The 22,580-nt window shown below is 35.6% G+C and overlaps 1 protein-coding gene across 3 annotated transcripts; it reads right to left on the bottom strand.

Annotated features, from left to right (window-relative positions):
* Window positions 1-6,941: 6,941 nt before the first annotated feature.
* On the bottom strand, window positions 6,942-21,449 carry LOC131941181 (serine/threonine-protein phosphatase 4 regulatory subunit 3A). 3 transcript variants are annotated; one of them, XM_059300195.1, is made up of 18 exons: window positions 20,974-21,449; window positions 18,918-18,973; window positions 18,684-18,782; window positions 18,056-18,508; window positions 17,440-17,610; window positions 16,583-16,732; window positions 16,424-16,468; window positions 16,143-16,259; window positions 15,947-16,001; window positions 15,752-15,828; window positions 15,539-15,641; window positions 15,269-15,427; window positions 14,997-15,166; window positions 14,590-14,735; window positions 14,276-14,389; window positions 13,073-13,266; window positions 10,417-10,796; window positions 6,942-10,095 (listed from the first exon to the last, which is right to left on the bottom strand). In XM_059300195.1, exons 1-18 carry the CDS (start codon window positions 21,113-21,115, stop codon window positions 9,982-9,984), a joined length of 2,745 nt encoding a protein of 914 aa, XP_059156178.1. In that variant the 5' UTR covers window positions 21,116-21,449; the 3' UTR covers window positions 6,942-9,981. The 3 variants fall into 3 exon arrangements, with proteins under 3 accessions (XP_059156178.1, XP_059156179.1, XP_059156181.1); XM_059300196.1 differs by having other exon boundaries at window positions 15,752-15,822; XM_059300198.1 differs by lacking the exon at window positions 14,276-14,389.
* Window positions 21,450-22,580: the final 1,131 nt, after the last annotated feature.

Below are 22,580 nucleotides of genomic sequence, written 5' to 3'. Positions count from 1 at the left end.
AGAAACGTATGAAATAGAAACTGGCAGAAGGTGAAGGTATAGATTACATACGATGGCGTCACTAGGTCGGGTGACACAATGTGCGGTAACCCAGAGTATCACACCATCCATTTTATTTACGACAAACTTAAACTGTAGGGAACAGTGTTTCTTCCAGACTTTTTTCTCCGGGGGGGCACTTGAAATCTTCGGGGGGCGGTAAACTTTCTTCGGGGGGGCGGACACTGTTAAAAGTATATATTTTCTATATAAATTATATAAATTTCATTTCGTTCGGGGGGGGCGGTAAAATTTTTCGGGGGGGCTTCGCCCCCCCGAAGAGATGCCTGGAAGAAACTCTGGTAGGGAATCTTGTTTCACCCCCATTTCGGACGGTCTCGCCCTGTGCCTAGGTTAGATTAAGTTTGCCTGTCGCCCCTCCTGGGACATAGGGCTAGTCTCTCCAACTGTCCCCCAAGATGTATCCAATCTTCTTGGTGTCTCTTCCAGGTCACGTCTCCAGGTCTTTCTTGGTCTGCCTCTCCTTCTTCTGCCCTGTGTCTGTTGGTGTTTAATTTGATTAACTGGAAACATCAGACTTTCACATTGAATTGGCGGTGATCAGTTTTGGTGTCACCCCTTGCATGGTGGAAACTCATGTAGGTTGCATTTTAATGCCAATCCCTTCTTTACACCACCAGGTTAATTGTTTTCAATATATGTATATGTATATATGTATATATATATATATATATATATATATATATATATATATATATTATATATATGTGTGTGTGTGTGTACACTTGTGTGTGTGTATTTGTGTGTGTGTACTTGTGTGTGAATTAAACACCAATGTGAGAAAAGCCGGTTAGGTTTTTTAATGAATGTCTAGACACACACGTCACATACACGAAGCACACACTCTTGTCACATACACACAAACATCACACACATATATCACGCACACAGACATCATACACACACACAGCCTGACATACAAGAAACAGAGCCTACAGGTCCACACACACACACACACACACACACACACACACACACACACACACACACACACACTTGAGCGCCGAATATCGTCTGCGCCCCAATTAAATTAATCCCTGTTAATCACTGTCAATAAAACTCAAAAGGCTGTCGTGAAACCAATGGCTCGTGTAGTTGTAAACCGATGTACATAGATTGCTAAAGGGGGGGAGGGTGGGGGCAGGTCATCTATTCGCGTTTCGTCTGCCAGGGTTAGAAGTGATTGATTTGTCCAATTAGAAACTCAAATCTAATTTATTTGATACAGAAGAAAATAGAATTGTTATATTTACGAATTTTAAAAAAAAAATGTTGTCATGGGTAAAATTCTGAGGGAAGTCTTATTGTCTAAGCTTATTTCATTTTATTTGTTTGTTTAAACATTATGTGTGTGTATATGTGTGTGTATATATATGTGTGTGGGTATATGTGTGTGTGTGTGTGCGTGCGTGTGTGCATATGGGTGTTTTAAAATAGTACTTCTTTGTTTAAAAAAAAGTAAATAGAGCAAGCAAACGGAAGGTATAATTGACCCAAAAGCCCAATGTGAGAAAAGCCGGTTAGGTTTTTTAATGAATGTCTAGACATTCCATAAAGTTCCTTGGCGTTTGCAGGCAGAGTACGAGCTATCTCGATCATTTTATAACATATCTAGGAATTCTATAGCATGACCAGCAATATTCTCACTTTTGAACCCTACACTATCGAACCTTATTGTCGATGGGGCAGGTGAAGTAGAGTTCACCTGTTTCAGTGACCTCGGCATATGAAGGGATGGTGTGGTCAAGCACTATGCCCAGCCGCCTTTACTTTCATGTACCCATCAGAGCTGGGTAGACTTAGAGAAGTTCAACGGACGCTCTACCATTCCGCCCACCGTAACACTTCTAGATTTAGTTAATATGTACGGCAAGTATTATTTTCAAAAGTTGTATTAAGAGGTTAATGTTTAATACAAATGTTTACTGTTGTTTGTTTGTTTTTTTACAGAGAAAGATAAAACTCAATGATCTACATAGAGATAAAAAAAAAGTAACTGGAATTTGTTTCCTTACACTGTGCAGTTTTATAGTTGGACTATAAAAACACTTACAATAAATGGCAGAAAGTTTAATATATAAAACGAAGAATCAATCCTTTGATCAAAGTAAAAGTGGGAAAGGCTTTTCTGTAAATCTCCTGGCTAAGAGTTTACCAGTTCAACCTAAAGCTACGAAGACAAAAGAAACTGTCCGTTCTTTCGCGCCATGAACATGACGATAGTATCTCGGACTTTTATGGAGACTTGGATGATGTTTTTGACGAAACTGAAGTCACAAAAACACGAGAACAAACGAGGGAATCCCGATCTGTTAGTTTTGCTTGAACCGCGGGAAAACAAACGTTTATCAAACTTGCCAGATTTTTTAGAATTTTCAAATGAAAACAAAGACAGTAAAAATACAAGTTTCACGAAAGATAAAAATGAAAGCTTAATGAATCGTGATGACAGTAACTCAAAAGGGGATATAACTGTTAAAAACAATCTTTATACAACAACGAACGCTCATAAGCCCTTATTACAGCCCTTGGATAAATACGACCATGACCGTGTGTCTCTAAGAGAACGCGACTCGCTAAACCCACCGTCCACACTGCGATTACGAAACCCACATTCTTCTTTGGGACGGCAGTGTGAAGGCTCAAAGTAAGAATGCCAAGAAGAAAAGAAAAAACGAACTCTCTGGCAGCGAAGATGTTACCCAGTGTTGCACATCAAAAACCAGCTTTTGAAAATAATAAGCACCTCCCGTTTTTAAACCAATTCTTTTCTCAGACGCTCGGTTTCTGGTAAAAGTAAAGTTCCTAGCATTGGCGTTAAATGGACCGTACCGCCTGCAAGTGAACACGTCAATACCGCAGCAAATAAATCCTCAAAATATGGTTGGCTGGAAGCACAATATATGAAAAACTACACCACTGGTACGAACTATCAAACTTTACAAGATCCTAAGTCTCGACTTTCTCACGATATTCACCCAGTGTCGACCGCCATGGGGCGCCAGGGTATCAGCGTTTCTCAAGTAAAATGGCGGGTGCCGAGCTGCAAGGCGAGGGCTGTTGATGTCACGAGGTCGGTGATGCAGCGGCTAGAGCTCATCAAAAGACCAGGCAGCCATTTGCTCTTCGACCATGACCATGTTCAGATGATTCACTGAAATAAATGACACAATGTGCAGGGTGTCGCGTTTCGTTGAGACAGGCGTAGCTAGGGGAGGACGGATGGGGTGCCAAACGAGGGAGAATTTTTTTTTATTACTAGCTCATTCTGAGCCGCATTACTATATTATTGATAGTTGATATTAAGAATATGGACAGTTTCTTCGTTTTACGAACTTATTTAACTTTTTTTTTTTTACATCAATTGTGACATAAAAATACAAATTGTTAATGGACACTGACTGGTAAAAAGCGCTTCCAACATTTCCAAAAGGGGGGGGGGCTTTCGGCAACACGTAAAGCCTATTTAAATGGGATTGGGGGGGGGGGGTCATCCTTAAATGACGATTTCTACCCCCCTTCCCCTCCCCTCTGTCACATATCGTCACAAAAAGCCAGACCCCCCCCCCCTAAAATGACGTCACACCTCAACCTACAACCCCCTCAAAATTGCAGTTGAATTTTTTTTTAACATCGATATTTTTTCCAAAATGTTGTCTAAACTATTACAATTTATCAAAACAGTTATCTAAAACGCGAAATAACGTCTAAAATTCGTTTTCTAACATTGCTTTTTTATAATGCAAAAGTGTGACGTTGCAACATCTATACCCCCCCCCCCTCCCCCTCATCACACATCGTCACAAAATTACGGACCCCCCCTCCCCCCTAAAAAGTGTGACGTCATTTATGGATGGACCCCTTGTATGGGGGGGGGGGCGCAAAATTGATAGTTCATCCGAAATGGGGTCGCTACGCCTGTGTTGAGAACATGTCTACATTTTTCATCTTTAACCCCATCAATACGTCAGTCCACTTAGATGCGACACCCAGGCCTAGTGCTATCGGGTGCGATATCAACTCATGGTGTCACCCCCCCCCCCCGCCCACCACTTAGATGCGACACCCAGGCCTAGTGCTATCGGGTGTGATATCAACTCATGGTGTCACCCCCCCCCCCCGCCCACCACTTAGATGCGACACCCAGGCCTAGTGCTATCGGGTGTGATATCAACTCTTGGTGTCACCCCCCCCCCGCCCACCACTTAGATGCGACACCCAGGCCTAGTGCTATCGGGTGTGATATCAACTCTTGGTGTCACCCCCCCCCCCCCCACCCACCACTTAGATGCGACACCCGGGCCTAGTGCTATCGGGTGTGATATCAACTCTTGGTGTCACCCCCCGCCCACCACTTAGATGCGACACCAGGGCTTAGTGCTATCGGGTGTGATATCAACTCTTGGTGTCACCCCCCCCCCCACCCACCACTTAGATGCGACACCCAGGCCTAGTGCTATCGGGTGTGATATCAACTCTTGGTGTCACCCCCCCCCCCCCCCCGCCCACCACTTAGATGCGACACCCAGGCCTAGTGCTATCGGGTGTGATATCAACTCTTGGTGTCACCCCCCCCCCCCACCCACCACTTAGATGCGACACCCAGGCCTAGTGCTATCGGGTGTGATATCAACTCTTGGTGTCACCCCCCCCCCCCGCCCACCACTTAGATGCGACACCCAGGCCTAGTGCTATCGGGTGTGATATCAACTCTTGGTGTCACCCCCCCCCCCCCGCCCACCACTTAGATGCGACACCCGGGCCTAGTGCTATCGGGTGTGATATCAACTCTTGGTGTCACCCCCCCCCCGCCCACCACTTAGATGCGACACCCAGGCCTAGTGCTATCGGGTGTGATATCAACTCTTGGTGTCACCCCCCCCCCCCGCCCACCACTTAGATGCGACACCCAGGCCTAGTGCTATCGGGTGTGATATCAACTCTTGGTGTCACCCCCCCCCCCCCCCCCCGCCCACCACTTAGATGCGACACCCGGGCCTAGTGCTATCGGGTGTGATATCAACTCTTGGTGTTACCCCCCCCCCCCCCCGCCCACCACTTAGATGCGACACCCGGGCCTAGTGCTATCGGGTGTGATATCAACTCTTGGTGTCACCCCCCCCCCCCCCGCCCACCACTTGGATGCGACACCCAGGCCTAGAGCTATCGGGTGTGATATCAGCTCATGGTGTCACCCCCCCCCCCGCCCACCACTTGGATGCGACACCCAGGCCCAGTGCTATCGGGTGTGATATCAACTCATGGTGTCACCCCGCCGCCCGCCAGTAGGATGACACTTAGTGACTAATCTAGCTACACAAAGTATTGTGATTCTATTGTTTTTACTAACACACTTGACTAAACAATCCATTACATTTCTAATCATTTCCCATTTACATTCTTGACGACCAGCCATGCATCTTGAGTACTGGTACCGCATAACCGCAGTGTATCTTCCAGACTTTTTTCTCCGGGGGGGGGGGGGGGGGGCACTTGAAATTTTCGGGGGGGGGGGGAGGGGTAGACTTTCTTCGGGGGGGGGGGGGGGGGGCCGCGGCCACTGTTAAAAGTATATATTTTTTATTATATTAATTTCATTTCGTTGGGGGGGGGGGTAGAATTTTCTTGTGGAGGGGGGGGGGGGGGGGCAAAGCCCGAAGAGATGCCTGGAAGAAACTCTGCATAACCGTTCTCAAACTCATATAGACTATATATATATATATATATATATATATGTGCTAGGTTTATATGTATAGATAAATATTGATGATACCTTCCAAACATAATCTTTGATACCATTCAAACATAATCTTCAAGTGAGCCATGCACCTAAAAGTTAAAGAAACTTGTTGCTACAAAGAAAATGATAAAATGGTTGTGCTACTTCATCTTTTTAATTTCCTCAGTACAGTGTTAAACAAAACTTGAGTGTGTGTTGGTTGTTTTTTTTATGAACACTAGTACCTACACTGTACATCAATCGCTTGTGTACATGAATGGTCTTTGCTCTTGATATTATGTAGATACATTATAATATGAAATTTTGTGCTTTGATTTATAAACAAAATATATTTCTATGTCCTAAGTGAAATATACTGAAGTCAGAACTGACTTCTGAACAGGAAAATAGTTGTTTTTTTTTCATATTCTACATATTTTTGTTGTTAATTTACAAGATCATGTTCCACAAGGTAACACTGGTTATGGAATGTTATGTCCAATGGTGCACATAGATTATTGTAATAGGGGGATAAAAATATTGTTCCTTTTACATTAAATATATATATATATATATATATAAAACACCTAGAATTGTTTTATACTTTATATGTAGATGGGTCTTTTCAAGGAACAAAGGCCAACACATTTAACAATTTTAAGAATGTACAATTTTGGTTGACATTCAAAGTCCGGAAATTGTAAGAGAGGGGCATAAGCAATATAATTATTTAACTAAGAAGTATTTATATATAAAAAAAGTAAAGCATTCTCATTAGACCTGGCAATTATTAATTGGGCAGATGATGCTGAGTTCATGGTTTTTTTTACCTCTACATATGAAGGGAAGGTGTGGTCAGTACTTTGCTCAGCCGCCTTTACTTTCACTAATATGAGTTAGGTACTCGTCGGAGCTGAGTGGTCTCAGGGACGTTTTACTGACCTAAATCTGGATTTGAATCAGGACTTCCGGGTAAGCAGCCTAGCGCTCTACAGCTTTGGCAACGCACTACTTATATTCAAAGTTTTTCTTTGGGTTCATGTAGAGGGGTTATACCCCCCCCAATTATCGATTTAGTTCTGCAACACTAAATTATAATTTTAGAAAGAATAACTAATAACACAGGAATATGAATATAAAATAATTGAAAAAAAAAACACTTCATAAGAGACCATTTATTACAACAGATCTTTATACACAAATGGACTTTTAAAACCATACATCATTCTTTTAAAACATTTTTTTTTCAAACTATGTGATTCCATCTTTTCATTCCATGACAAACAATGGTGATATAGAGATTGATCATGCTTCTATCATACAATACATCAGCATTTGCGCCTCAATTCATTTGATTGTAGTTTTATACAAATTTACAACCTCAAGACAATGTTGTTATGTTTTTCAACTGACTCAACATACAACTGTTACCTTGATGTAGTTTTTTTTTTTAATATATATCAAACTTGAACATGTAAAAATCAAATAAGTGAATTGTAATATTTTTTTTTAAAGTTTAATATAAAGCCATATTTCACAAAGCCTTGGTCATCTTTAGCATAAACTAATAAGAACTAAACAAATTAAAATGCTATAAATTTATTAAATATGATACATCATTATCGTAGCTATTAATCCTCTCATTACATCACTACAGGAGATCAGAGATATATTTGGTCCATGGTAAATCTAAATTATAATAATTTATAACCTATCTCATCTACTATTTTGTTACTGCAAGTCTTTTAACGTTAACATTTAAGTAGGTATATTTAACTGCAAGAGCCATAAAAATCTACTTTACACATTTTTTTCCCATACCTAATGTAATAGAAATATTTTTTTTTTAATTAATTGCCTTGTAAATTTAACCAACAGTATTATAACACGACAGCAGAAAACTACCAAAATAATGAATAAGGCAATAGCTCTGTTTGGATTTCAAGAAAGAATTTTAAACTAAAGCAATAAGTCTAGTTATATTTCTATTAAAAAGTGTACATCAAAATAAGGTTAGGAAACAATACTGATCAAGGCCATACAGAAAAAAAAGTAATACTAAACAGTGATTAGCTTCACAAATTTGTTTCTTACAGTTAACGGAGAATGAAACAGAATCGCACAGCCAGCTACTTGTATGCAGCTTAAACCATAATATTCATTCTTTATTTAAACTGAATTATGTTGTTCTACCCTTGGTCTATCAAGTGCATTATTTACTAGAAGATAAAAATCTAATGTAGCATCATAAAGCAAAGAAGCTTTGCCATAGGACTAACAATATCACTCAGTATTAAAACAAACTAATGCATTGGTACAATAAAGAAGAAAATAAAAAATAAAAACTACTCCAACACTTCCAAATCATTTTGTTTAGGTGGTTTGCAAGCTTTCTGGTACATATTGGGTTAAGACAAGAAGTTAAATAAGAAAAAAAAAACAATGCACACGTTTGAAAATTTTGCAATGTTGGAAACTTGTATTTAATTTCAGAATAAAAAACAGCATTGGCAACAATATTGTGATACAACCTTACATTCACACAGGCATTTTTTAAACATAATCTAGATAAAACCAGCAGTTTAGAAAATGATTTTTTTTAAATGAAAAATCTAAGAAAGAATATTCCAAGCTTGCATTTTGTAATTGCTGGTAATTATTTTGGAAGTCACAAGATTAACACATTTTCTTTGAGTTGAAAGGTAAGCAACATAACAATGATGCTTACCTTTACTAAAAGGTAGACAGCTTTAAAAACTGTATGCTTTGAGAGTATCAATTTTTTTTAAAAACATTTGGCACATCTACACAACTTCCTTAACTGCATAACCAAGCTTTTAAAAATGTATTTTCCAAAACAGTGTTTTATCACATCACTCCAACATACATTTGCATATAGCCATGAACATCAAGAAACAATAATAGTCTTTGAGAGAAAATAAGACTACTGTTAATGGAGATTAGACAGAAATGTTAATCATTCAAACTACTTTCACATATGCTTATATTTACAGCTAACACCATGGTCTAAAATTAGCTTCAGTGGAAGTTAACACCTTGATTTACTTTGTTGTGTGTGTGTGTGTCACTTACACTGAAAATATATGCTGCCATAAAAAAAAAACCTTTCATAATTTAAAAAAATAACTAGCTAATTCTACAGATACTATACACAAAATTTCCAATCTTTATGCACATTTTTTTAATAGATAAACTCTACTATTTCCAATTTGGTTCAAAAGGTGTAAACAAACTACTAGCTGTTGACATTCTATAGTACAAATTTTAACTTGATGACATTTTACAACAAAAAATTATTTTATCCTTTTACGGCAAAAAATCTACTTCTAGCATTGAACTAGACTTAACAAATCCGACAACTATTTTATTCAGCTGCAATTTTTGTCATCTAAAAACAAAAAAATAATTGTCAATTTTCTTTTAATTAAATTAACTTACCTTAAATAACATAGTGCTCATTACTTTAAATGTTTTATTACTACAACCACAAAAAATACTTAAATCACACTTCCTGAAACTAAACAATTTCAGATGTGCCCTACATTGTAACTTCAAGTTAAGGTATACAATGGATATGTCCACTAACAGTAACAAATGGTTTTCTTAAGGTGAAATTATAATACCATTAACAATAACTATTTGAATAAATAAACTTTAAATTTTTACAACTAAATAGAACTCTTTTTTAAAAAAAAAAACAGCACAGCAAAATTAAGGCAACTATATAAAATTTTGACCTATCATTATGACAAAGATGAAACATCACTACAAACAACAGTAAAGATTTATTATGAATAAATCAATCCCTGAATATTTTTTTTTGTTTGTTTTCAAATTCTCAATAATTAAACACTTTCAGCATGGTCTATTTACAAGCTTTTTTTTTTATACTTTAAGTGTCATACAATAATTTTTAAAAACAAAATGAAAAAGGCAGTAATAATATTTGCTTTACAAACTGTCAAAACATACCCCTAGCATGGCAGCTAGTTTAATAGGAAATAAGGTTGTAACAGTTCACTGGACACATGTGGAACACACTGATTTGTATGTAGATTAAAAATTAGCATGACACGATCCAAACCTAAGTTGGCTGTCATCTGGGTAGAAATAATGAATTTTTAAAAAGTTTTATGAACATAATGACTCATTGATACAGCAATTAGTTCAGCATGTTAATGTTATGTTCCAACTCTTGGACGCTTCGGAGATGGAGCTATCACATCCTCCTCTTCTTCCTCCTCCTCTTCTTCTGAATCTTCATCAGGGTAATCCACTAAACCCTTCAGTCCTGGCTAGAAAAAATTTTTGAATTTGTTAAATTTGTATACAGCATTAAGTTAAAACTAAGTATTATTATTGCCTATTCAACCATTGTAAGCCACATCTTTTTGTAATCCAATGGGAAAATTAAATTACATTCTAAATATTTCGTAATAAATGGTAAAACAAGGCTGAACAAAACAAAGATTAAAAAATTAATTTACTATATGCGACCAGCTTTTGTGGGTCATAAAATTTCACTGTAGAAATAACTAGTAACCATATAAGTTTATGTAGAATAAAGTTTAATGCAAATCTATCAAAAGAGAATATTTGCAAAATGAGAAACTTACTGTTTTTGTAGTAACTGCATTAGTTGAAGGTGGACTATCCGTGACTTTAGATGCTGTGGTAGTGGTCGGGGAGGTGGTGGTTGTTATATTGCTGGAGCTTGTGTTTACTTTATTGGTCAGAGAATTGTTACTGTTGGGAGAGACATGGGGTGTAGGACACAGTCTATTAGGCGAGTGCGGAGATGTAGGGGGGCTGTTTGGTGACTCAGGTGACCCTGGTGCAGGTGGTGATCCACTTGGTGAGCCTGGGCTGTCTGGCATGCTAAGCAAGGAGGATAGAGATGAGTTGCTGCCAGTCTTGATGCTGATGTTGATAGCAGACTTTGTGCCACTGAGTAGTCTTGGGGGAGTCTCTCCAACATCTGGTTGATTCTCTTTGGCTATGGGGGGTAAAAAAAAAATGTCTTCTCAAAAGGGTGACCATAAGGATTACCTTAAAACTTAAATAAATAGTTTCCAATGTAATAAAGCAAAACATTTAAACCAAGCAACACAAAAGTAAATTAAATTTATACATTCTATAGTAAATGCAACAAAGAATAACATGTTAGTGAAAAAAATTAAAATTGAACACAAAATACAACTGCAAGTAAAGAAAAACATTAGAAAAATTGAAAGACAAGCTGACTACAGAATATTTAAAACACGCAGCGGTATTTGGTTTCAACCTTTTGTCAAAGAGTAAAAAGGTAAAAGTCCTTACAAAAACCCATATCAACAATGAGTGATCTGGCAGACATACTTATGCTGCATTTTTTTTTTATAGTGTTTTAAATATTTAACTGTAGAAAAAAAGTAAATGTTCTGAAGAGTTAATAGAAATCAATGTTATGAGAGATAAAAGACTTCTTTAAAAAAAATTTTCCAAGATTGATAAACCAACTGAGACGTGAAACTGTGACATTAAATAACACATTCTTACACATTTTTTTGTCAGCACAGAATGGTACTCATTAAAAAAATAGTGTCAGTTATAAATCTTGCACAAAATGTACAGCTTATATTTCAACCCAGCAATTACACATACAAAAGTGCTTTTATGTTAAAAGCACTTTATATTCTTCCCTGCCATAACAATGAAATAACTGAATGAGAGTTTTGAAAAGAGTTAGGAAAAATAATATCAAGGACAGTTTTCAGGTGCTATAACAACGCAAATGATGTTAAAAATGTAAACAGGTCAGAGCATGTAAAAAGACTCATACACAGAAAGTGTGATTTTGGCAAGCCATATTTTCTGGAACATTTAAGAGCACCCAAAGCACCACCAAAGTGTAACCTGACAGCAGATGTCTTGGCCATGATGGCTGAAAATCAATTTTTATACATGTTAATCATCTTAACTTGAATAAAAATAAAACAAGCTTTAATGTTTTCCATTGTTTTCAATTAAGAATATCTGGGATGGAGGATGACTGAAATTCAAGGACATTCAATGTGAGTATTGAAACAAAATAAGACTTGACCTGAAAAAAAAAATAATTATATCCAGGGCAGAAAAATATATAAACTAATTCACTCTATATTTTCACTAGGCATGCTGCCCAGCTTCGCTTAGGCTTTCGAAAACATTGAGAATTTGAATGCTTAATTAATTCGCCCGAAGGTCGGTCTACGACCTCAAGAGTTATGAAGAGGTTCCTCCGTGGACATTTTTTTTCGATTTATAGCTCATATAAGGTACCGGTCAGTCGAGGTCAGTTTTGACCCCCACATCGTAGACTTTTCGGCCAACCGGCCCCCGTGTTCTGTCGCACCAAGGCAAGATCATGCCAAATTTGAAGCGCCTGCGGCGCCGGGAAGTGCCCTATCGGACACCCGACAATCTAGATCTAGATTCCTAATAGAATTTTTTTTTTTAAGTTTAGCCCGAGCATAATAATCCCAAATTAGCCAGTTCCAAACAAAGATTTTGTATAAAATAAATAAGTCTTGAAATAGTTTAGTCCTAATATAGAAATTTATTTTTGGAATTGATTTTAGAGAAGTTAGAGTCTAAATCTAGATCTTAGCGTCTACGTCTAGATCTAGTTATTGCCTAGATTTAGATTTAGATTTAGTCTAGATCTAGAATCCAAATACATAAAATAAATTTTATGAGTTTAGGCCGGAAAAATTGTATTGTATACATTTCATAGTGTACGTAGATCTAAATCAAATTTGAATGAAATAGTTCATTTCTTTTCATTCTAAACACGGCAGATGACGTCATTAGTTAATGTATAAGCAATAGTGACGTCACAGTTTTATGCGTTCTTTTTCACATATATTAATGCTTTTCCGGTTGCATAAATAATACTGTTTCTCTACATTCGAATACGCCTTTAATTTTTATTTTTCTTCTTTAACTAAAATTGTGGTTATACATTTAAAACATCTAACATATTATTTTCAACAAAAGTCCGTATAAAGTTCTGCATATATCGCTGCCGTTTCTGACGTGATGTCCGGCGAAAATATTTTGCGGACAGACAGAGAGAGAGAGAGAGAGAGAGAAGAGCGCACATGGCCTTTTATAAATTAGGATGTTAAAAAAGTTTTGGGGACATAAGAAGTCCTTAGAACAATAGTCAAGCTGTACTGTAAAACATCTGAAGTATATATATTAAAAAAAATTTAAAAATTCGTATTCAGAAAAGAAAATGAGCAAGCTTACTTTTTTTGCTCTCCCACAACTTGTGTATGTGGTCAAGATCTGAATCTATTTTGTTCTTGAGAATTTCAGATACTTGAGGTGAGCTTTCGTTTTCATCATTTTCATCATCTTGACTGAACCACATCTCTTCATCTTCATCAGGTGCACGGGCATCCCTGCGAAATCTGTTATTCCGTACAATGGATGCAGCATGACTGTAAAAAATGTTTAAATATAACACATTTTTTAAATGACAAGAAAAAGTGAAGCCCTCAATAAATAATTTAATAAAAAAAAATTTTAAAAATAAAAAATAAGTCATTGGTATTTTACTTTATTTTTGATAATGCATTAAATAAATGCATAAAGCATTGCATGTACTTGAGTTTCTAATAGTGCTATTTTTAGAGCTCAAAATTTGCTAGAAAATTTTGTCAAATTTGTTAAACAGTTCATCTGACAAACATAATAGCTGGGTAATTATCAGCCATTCAAAGAACTAGCAAGACTTACCCTGTAGTGCTTTCAAATAAAATTATTTTTACAATTGTTTAGAAAGAGCCCTAAATTTCATCACGTAACTACCAAACAAAACGTTTAAACTTTAAAAGAATAAAGGACAGTTGTTTAACATTTTATGTTAACTCTATTTTTATTTAGAGCACAGCATATTTATTTTAAAAGTTTGAATTGATATTTTAGTCTCTGTGCTTTTAAAATGTTTAAATTGTTATCGAATAAATAGAAAACTAAGTTAGAAAAACAAAACAAAAAATTAAACAGAGCAACAGTTAAGCATAATTTCAGACAGTGAAATTTAGGAATAAAATTCTAATAGCATACAATGCAAAGTACTTGTAGTATATTTTCACAATTACAGCTATATGCCTGCTACACTTAAAAAGGTAGATAATTTTGACAAAACAGCGCTGGAAGGTTAAATCAACAGTTAAGGCAAGCCACGTGGGGTAAATGAACGTGAAAAACTAATAGTGTGTAAAACAGCACTGCATGTCAGGAACTTAGCAAACTACCAGAATTCTTTTTTTAATTGAAAAGTGAAAACCTTTGAGATCTGCCAACATCAAATTTAATCTCTGACTAATTTAAGACTGAAAGGAAAAATCCAAGATAGTATTGTTTGGAAAAAAATACTACTTATCAGTCAGTATAAAAATTACAAAATCATTGGCAGATCTGAGGCAACTAAAGTGAAATATATACCGATCACTATCTTCTTCATCATCATCATCTATATCCGGTAACACCTGAAAATCGGACCACTTTCGCTTCCCAGAAGCTTTTTTCAGTTTAATTGGTGAAACTTTTTTAAGTGGGCTAGTAGAAAAATGTAAATGAAATCATATTAGCATACAACTGGCCAGATATGATGTAAATGGTTGATAACATTACCCCAGAATGCCAGTGATGATAAGTGGAATCTAAATATAAATCCACTTAGGGGACAAATGCCCATGAAACCACCATAAAACTTTAAGATTTTGATTTGATTGTTTTACTAGTTTGGTAAAAATTACCTGTCAAAGGAGTGCTTGTCTCTGTTTCTGTCTCGTTGCTGTTCATAGCGAACTTTCAAAGTTTCAAATGTTTTAACATACTTAATTCCCTCTAAATCTTTTTGGAAAGTCTCTACTATGTATGTACTCAATGACTTTATATCCTCCTGAAGAAAATGTAAGAAAAAAAGCCAATCAATAAAAAGTATTTATACTGCTTGGAAGACAAGACTATTTACCTATTTGTAATAGGCAAATAAAAAGACAGCAAAACTCTTGACAGTGCTAAACAAGACAAAAAACTGATTTAGCTGCACAAGTAAATAAATAAATGTTTAAAAATGTTTTCCTATATTGTGTTCACATTTAAGAAAATTTAACTTAATGTGTTAAATAGAAAGTTTATGATCATAACAAAGCACACTTACCACTTTAATGAATTCAAAGAGCTCAATCATGGCTGAATTAATAAGATTATAACGATCACCATTGGCGAGAAAAGCATCAACAATAGGCCGAAAGAGGTTCTCTTTGATTATATAACGATTATAAAATTCCTCCTTTAGTCCGACAATTTTGCGACAGAACCTTAAGGCACCTGTGAATTAAAAAACAACAGGATTATTTTAAGGAAATATATATATACAAACAGATATTTAGTAATTTCATTTCTAATGTGAAAAAAATTAACAGTACTTACAAAGAACAAGAAAAGAATGTCTAGACTTAAGTAAGACCAGCACTCGTCGCAATACATCTTTAGTAATGATGTAGTTTTTTATGTGGTAAGTATGGTGCTCTACACAGAATGTCAACAATTCTAAGATAAGTCCAAGTAACTGGGCACTCTGGTAGTCATCTGAAAATGTTTATATAGACCAGTCAACATGGGAGTCAAGAATAAGATATTTTTTACCAAGTCTACTGAACATTTAAGTGATATAAAGAACAATTAGAAACGTAGACTTACCTCTGCTGGGTTTGTTGTCTGCAGTGTTTGCAAATAGGGGAGCTGTGAGAACATGCATGCTGTGCTTGTAGAAAAAACTGAGGAACTCTGACTTTTCAGTTTTCTGAGGAGAAAAGAAAGTATATACAAATGTAAATAGAAAAGAAATGTAAGAAACTAATTTGAAAAACTTGTGTTAAAAACAAATTGTAACCAATTGAAAACTGCACTTACACTAGCTGTGGCTAACATATTCTCTGGGTCCAGCAGCAGGCGCAAAATGCCAATTAACTGTACTGCCCCACCTAATTCTTAAAGAAAGTAATAGATATTTTATTCTAATAAAAAGTTAAATGCAGTGTTCACAATACAGTAAAAAATATTGTGTAATATTCAACAGGCTTTTTTTTTTAAATGTATAAATTTTACCTGGGTCTGTGTCATTGATCATTTGCTCAATGACTAGATTAATCAATAGATCTTCCTGTAAAATAAAGTAACACAAAATTTTTAGTTTGTGCATTTAAAAATTAAATGCAGTAAAGCTCTTAAAAAATCATACAGCACTTTAAGATATTCAAGTAAAGACTATTTAAAGGAGAAGAAAAAAAAAGAGTCAAATTACATCATCAACACTTATACTTTCGTGAAGGATAAATTCTCGAACCATGGACGGACTAAACTCAACAATATATGAGAATATGTCAATAGCAGCTAGTTTCATTTTTTCATCATCCAAACCCTGCAAAAAAATTACAAAAATATAGCTGCCTAATTTGCTATTTTAACATCTTGCCAAACAAAATGATTTACTTATTCCAGGAAACAAGAAAATTAAAGCATTGTGTATCATCTTAACATCAAGTAAGCTGAAAAACGTAATTGTGATTTATGCATACAACTTACCAAAATGATTTCTATGGAGGATAAAATTCCAAGATTTGATAGAGTCTGGAAAAAGAGAAATAATGCAGGTTGTTTATTTTTTTAAATTTCCTGTATAAACGTCTTTAGCCACCAGCATATTAAATTAACAGTAACATACTAGTTGGACTCCCTATTTACCTTATAAAACGATTCCCTGTTTGGTTGCTGCAATGTTTGAGAAAATGTACAGAATTCTTTGAGGAACAAAACTAGGTCTCTTCTATGGTTATCATCTGTTTCTTCACCAGTCAGTTGAGCAAACAAAGTAGTTAAAAATTTCACATCATCCTGAAATATAAAATCATTGTTAGGCAAGCTTTCTAGTCAGTCTTGGTAAGTCACACAAAACCAGCTTTACAAGTTTAGATTAAAATATTCTACAATGTTTAATTGAAATCAAACTTGAGTAGAGAAAATTGCAGTAGTAGAGTATATTTAGAATTTGTAACGATAGGCCACCTGGCTGAAAGTCTAATCAAATAGCAGACAACCAAAAAAATCAACAAACGCATTAGTCTCAAAACAGGTTGGGTGCATCACATCTGTAATTACTTAATCACTTTTTTACATTTAAGCATTCATACTGACAATATTTAAACTTCAAGGAAACAGTGTTATATTATTTGTTACATTGCCTCCATGTGAGCATCAAATTCAAAATGTAGCTGTTCTCTTTGCTTTACAACTGCAGTTAGTTTTGTATCCCAAAATTGGTACTTAACATTTTGTTTTCAGGTGTTTTTTGAGTGAACAGTTTATGTGAACTACAAGGTAGAGTAGAACATGGACCAGAGTATGCAAAGTACATTTTGTCACAGAAGTGAAAACTAATACTATTCCAATGCCCAGAAAAAGACAACCAACAAATATCCCCCCCTTACACAGAAAAACTTTGAACATATTTTATATACAAATAACCAGAAATATTTACATTCAGCAATCACACTAGGTTAGCATCCCTAATTCATTATCCTATTTTATAAAAATCTCATCACCTGGATCATACTGACTATTTCCACTTTATTGAAGAAAATAAAAGAGGATAGTGAAGATAACATGTTCTCTTCAAACACTGATGGTGTTGGAAGAATGACATCTTGGATGTACTGTACCCGGTAAGTTTGATGGATTTTAGTTTCCAGTTCTGAGTTGGTCATGGGTACAACCTGAGGAGTTCATTAGTTAAAACTTTTTATTAAGTTTTTCTTAAACTTTAAATTAGAGAAAATAAATCCTGACTGAAGAATGTAACTCTGTGTATTTTTGCCCTTCTCCTCCCCACTGATTGTGTTCGTGTCAGGAAGGGGAGAAAAACAACATTACAGACAACTAGCAACATTTAATGTTAAACAACATATCATAATTAATGCCCCATTACAGAGAGTAATGAGTGTGGGTTGCAAGTGGAGAAGAAAGAGAATACCACTTTTTCTTATTACTCATATAGGGTCATTTTTAGAAGTTCAAATTTCAAAATAGTAATCAAATTAACAGTGTAATATGAAGGAAGACTAAGTAAGCAAAGTATTAGGACAGACAGGAGAAAACTGATATACACTACATTAAAGTTGTAAACAGTTTATATCCATAAGATATTTAGCTTAAGATTACCTCTTTGAATTTGGCAGTGTTCCGCAAGTATTCTCTATGTTTAGTGGGAGTTGGTGTTGTTGGATCATATTCCAGAATGCCAATGATGTCAAAAATAATATCATCCGAAAACATTATTTCGAACAAAGCATTTTTGTTTAGGAGGAATATACTTTTGAATATTTCATACAAATGATGAAGTCCATCTATATTTTCCAAGTCCTCACACATGTGAAATAAGTCAACCAATTTGCGAATGTAGCTCTCAGCCTCAATGGCCACAGCAAGCTTTTCACGCCGAATTGGTGATGGCAGTACTGAAGAAAAAAGCTCTGCAATTTCTTCCAGTTTGCTAGTCTCACAAGCAGGAAGTTCAATTGGTGGAGCTGCATCTGGCATATCATCAAATCGTTCATCTTCTGACTCTTCTACAACATCTTGTGTTATATCAACACTGGGATCTTTACCTTGAACCTATGCAGACATATTTGAATTTTAAATTACATAAAGTGAAATTGCTTTAAAAATGACAATACTTTATTTTAGTTTGTATATCAAAAAGATAAATTAATGTAATAAAATGTAGCAAAAATTACTAACAACTGAAAACACTGCCTCTTCATTGAAGGTCTCTAACATTTAAGGTTACCTGACAAATTTTCTCCCAAATTTCATCACAACCAGCCTTTTCTTGAAAACTCAATGCCAAATCATAATTGTCAGCTTCTGACCACACTATCAATGTCTCCTAATACAAAAACATGAAAGGATATTATAAAAGTTAAGAAAAACTAGTGATGCGTTTAACATTAAACCCAATTAATAAATAAGCAAAATGCATTGTTTATTTAAATAAAAATAACAAACAGGTAGGTTAACAAACCTGTTGCTTTTGATAAGCTGTGTCTTGCTGTATTTTAGACTCCAAAAGTATAGAACCTTAAATTATAAAGATTTAAATATTTTGAGATTTCAAATTTTAACAAACATTTGTTAATTTCAATGAGTTTACAAGAACTTTTAGCAATGCATTCATATAATTATTTAATAAAGATAATTAACAGTTGTCCTTTTTAAAGATATACTATCAAAATAATATTAACTGGCATTTTTCTGTAGCATTTATCAATGCCAAGCACAATATAAATACATTGCTGATACTATTATTGTGCAAAATATTGTACTTTTCAAATGTATAGATAATTTTACAAGGATAACTTTCCTTCCAACAGCTGATAATTTTACATGGATAACTTCCCAACAGCTAACAAGGTAACAAGAGTTAATTAATGAGTACGAGCCGACCCGCTGCGTATCATACGCCGCTATTTAGTTGTTTTTTTTCTACTTTTCAGTAATTTATAATTTGTGAATTCGACAGTACCAATGCTGCCATTGAAAATATTTGCTTAAAAACACTACCCCCACCCCCACATGAAAGCAGCCTCCTCTTAGTTACCTCCTGTAAGTTTAAAATCGTTTCAAACTAAATTATCTGCCCCTAATAGCCGTCACCAAACCCGTCTCTGTGATTGTAAAATGTAAACAGAGTGAACACCGCTCACCAGATCATGTGGGGGTGGGGTGGGGGTGGTAGTGATATAGAGGAAGAGAGGGGACTGCAAAGACGCGCTTGCAGCTTGTTTTCTAACTGATCCCAGAAGAGAATTATATATATAGATTACTAAAGGGCAATAATATGCAGCTTATAACATCTCTTGGATATAAAAATGAAAATGTGTTTACTACATAGAGCCCAAAAATACTAATAATTACAATAAAGCTGAATTTAATGCTTTTACCCAGTAAACTTATGCTAATTTGTTTTACCACACAGCAACAGAAATTCAGCTTTATTTACAAATAGACCTATAGTTTACAAATAAGGTTTTTTGGGCCTAGAAATGTAAAGTAACTTTACCCTGAAATGTAGAGTAACTTTACCCTGACTTTATGATGTTTGGCTGTCAATTTAAGTTGGAAGACTAGTATTAAGCCAGAATTCAATGCAAACATTGAATTAAGATATTATACAGATGGCCCATATTTTACTATATAAAGAAGCTTAATAGACAAATTTAAGTTTAGTAAATTAAGTAGGCCTAAATGTCGTGGAAAAGCCACATTACACACATGATGATGTAACTAGATCTAATACTCTCCTCATACCTAAACTTTGTTGAGAAGGTAATATTAGTGGCATTACAATTTTATAACTGTAAAACACAGCTTAGCAACAATAACAATAAAAACTCCGCTTAAATAAAAACTGCATTTTCAAAATATATTACAGTGAATAAATCACAAAAAAAACAGTAGATCCAGCTAAGCCTGGAAGCAATGTAGATTCCCGTTTCGGATGATTTTAGATACCAATGTCCGATAATAATAATAGACTTCCGTAAAATAGGTGGGTTGGGTTGTTAGTAGTATTGTAATCACGACTAAATTTTATGGTTAGAAATTTGGGTTAGGCGTATGGGAGGACTAGGTTTGGGGTTAGCATTGACATTAGCCAGCGATGTATTATTTAGTTAACTACCAGTAACCTATCACCCCTTTTTTAAAGAAGATTCTATTATCTGACACTGGTGTAAAAATTCACACAATTCTCCCCTAGTTTCTTTAATTATGACTAAATAATTTAAACTGTCATAATTAATAACATTCAAGTAGAAACACAGAGTTAGATTAAACTCTAATATTAGAAATTGGGAACCTGAGAGTGCAAACTGAAAATGAAGTCTAAAAATCTGAAAGGGTCCAACTTCAAAGTCTAGCCTAGTCCAAGAGTCAGGTCATTCAGGTCAGTCTCATTTATTTTGCATTGTCTTTTCATCAATTTTTTTCCAAAGTATAGTACATAACCATGTTTTATTCTAGTGCATTATTGATTCTATGAAATGTACATCTAGATCTATGTGTAAAAGTATAATTACCGTCTGTCTCTGATCTCACTAGCAGAGACATTCCTCGAAGTCTCTCAACGTAAGCAGAAGATACATGCCCAGTACCTCTGTCATCCCATTGTCGATCTTCATTTAGCATGTAAAGTTTCACACGTCTTCGTGTATCAGCCATTTTAAATAGAATAGTAAATTCCTTAGTACAAAAAATAACTTAAGAACTTCAGCGTCTCCAATTAAGTGTGAAAAAGGGGGCGCCTACGTGACGTTCGCCGAACACTTTCAAAACCAAAACACAGGACTTAGACAGGTGCATGGGCCCCAAAAATGCTTAATTCCTTTAAACCCAATAGGTAGGGTATACGAATCCCATGGGTTTACCATTTCCTAATGTAATTTTGGTGGTAGTAAGTCATATCGGTTCGTTTTATTAGGTTAACTAAAATTAATCGGCTAAAATCGTGTCATTGTCAACATTAGTAGCGACTGTAATTCGCCGCCATATTGAATGATTGATAATCGAAATGTGGGGTCGCTGCTAGTAGTTTCACGGCTCCCCCGCTAAAAAATACAGATGTTTGTAAAAAATCAAACGAAACAAAACAGTTTAAACATACTACGTAGACCCGCAAATAAATGGTGAAATTATCGGCCGAGGGTTTACAGTGTACACGGGCAAAATTAAACTAGATTCTAGATCCATTCTCGCGCGGGTTTCGTTTAATAAAACATACATGCATTCAATTCACACACACGGTTTACAGCAAATCACATTGCATTTTTTTTTCATTTTTAGAAAGAGTCAGTATCATTCAATAGAGAGAGACAAGTCAATAGCCTAAGTTAACTTGAATTGAATTGGCTATTTTTACATTTTCATCTTGGTGTCACTCCTCGCCTGTTGTATGATGTCATTTTGTGTTTAATAAATAGTTAATCCTTATCGAATATCAATTTCAATGGGCAAATTATATTGTTTGTCATCCCCACTTCCCCACCTATAAATGGTGTCACCAGGTCACCAGGTGTGTACGCACCTTACCCGTGGTGTGTCGAGCTATTTATATATATATATATATATATATATATATATATATATATATTTATAAGCATCTACTATGGATCGCACAAATGGTTGAACATGGTTGACCCTCCAATCACCTCCCCCCCCCTCAAACTTTCGATTACTTTTTCCAACCCATTTTGGCGCCCCCTAAGGACGGCGCCCGGGGACTTATGTCCCCCCCCCCATCGCTACGCCTCTGAAATGAACAATAACAAAGGTCCGATACCATTGTTTACACACATAGGCCCACTTCGCTTCCGGATTGCCCATAACTGCCTACATAATTGTTATCCTCCTGTATGCCTATATAGTATGATATATAGTTAACAAAGTTCGTCTTTCTGTACCACACATACTATACAAAAGTATCTGACAACAGAGAACAACCAAACAACTGCCAATATAAAACAAGACAAGAAAAGTGAGAAGGGAAAAGGGGAAACAGGCCTAATAAAATCATTTCACATGTCTGGATCCAGTGCTTCTTTTAGGCATCTCTTCGGAGGAGGTACGCCCACCCCCACCCCCTTCCTCAGAAGCGCTTCTACCGCCCTTCGAACACAAATAGAATTTA

The sequence above is a fragment of the Physella acuta genome, unplaced genomic scaffold (genome assembly GCF_028476545.2).
Source record: "Physella acuta isolate Inbredline_101_S28 unplaced genomic scaffold, ASM2847654v3 ptg000352l, whole genome shotgun sequence".
Lineage (NCBI taxonomy): Eukaryota > Metazoa > Mollusca > Gastropoda > Physidae > Physella > Physella acuta.
The sequence above is the reverse complement of the archived record's forward strand: the minus strand, read 5'-3'. Positions and strand labels throughout refer to the sequence as shown.

Bases quoted from the DNA above. Each gene is read 5' to 3' on its own strand.
- LOC131941181 (XM_059300195.1), bottom strand. From the start codon at position 21,115: ATGGCTGATACACGAAGACGTGTGAAACTTTACATGCTAAATGAAGAT. The intron at 17,611-18,055 runs GTAATCTTAAGC...TGAACTCCTCAG, and splicing joins ACACTGCCAAATTCAAAGAG to GTTGTACCCATGACCAACTC. The intron at 15,829-15,946 runs GTAAAATTTATA...ACTTTCTTTAAG, and splicing joins GATCAATGACACAGACCCAG to AATTAGGTGGGGCAGTACAG.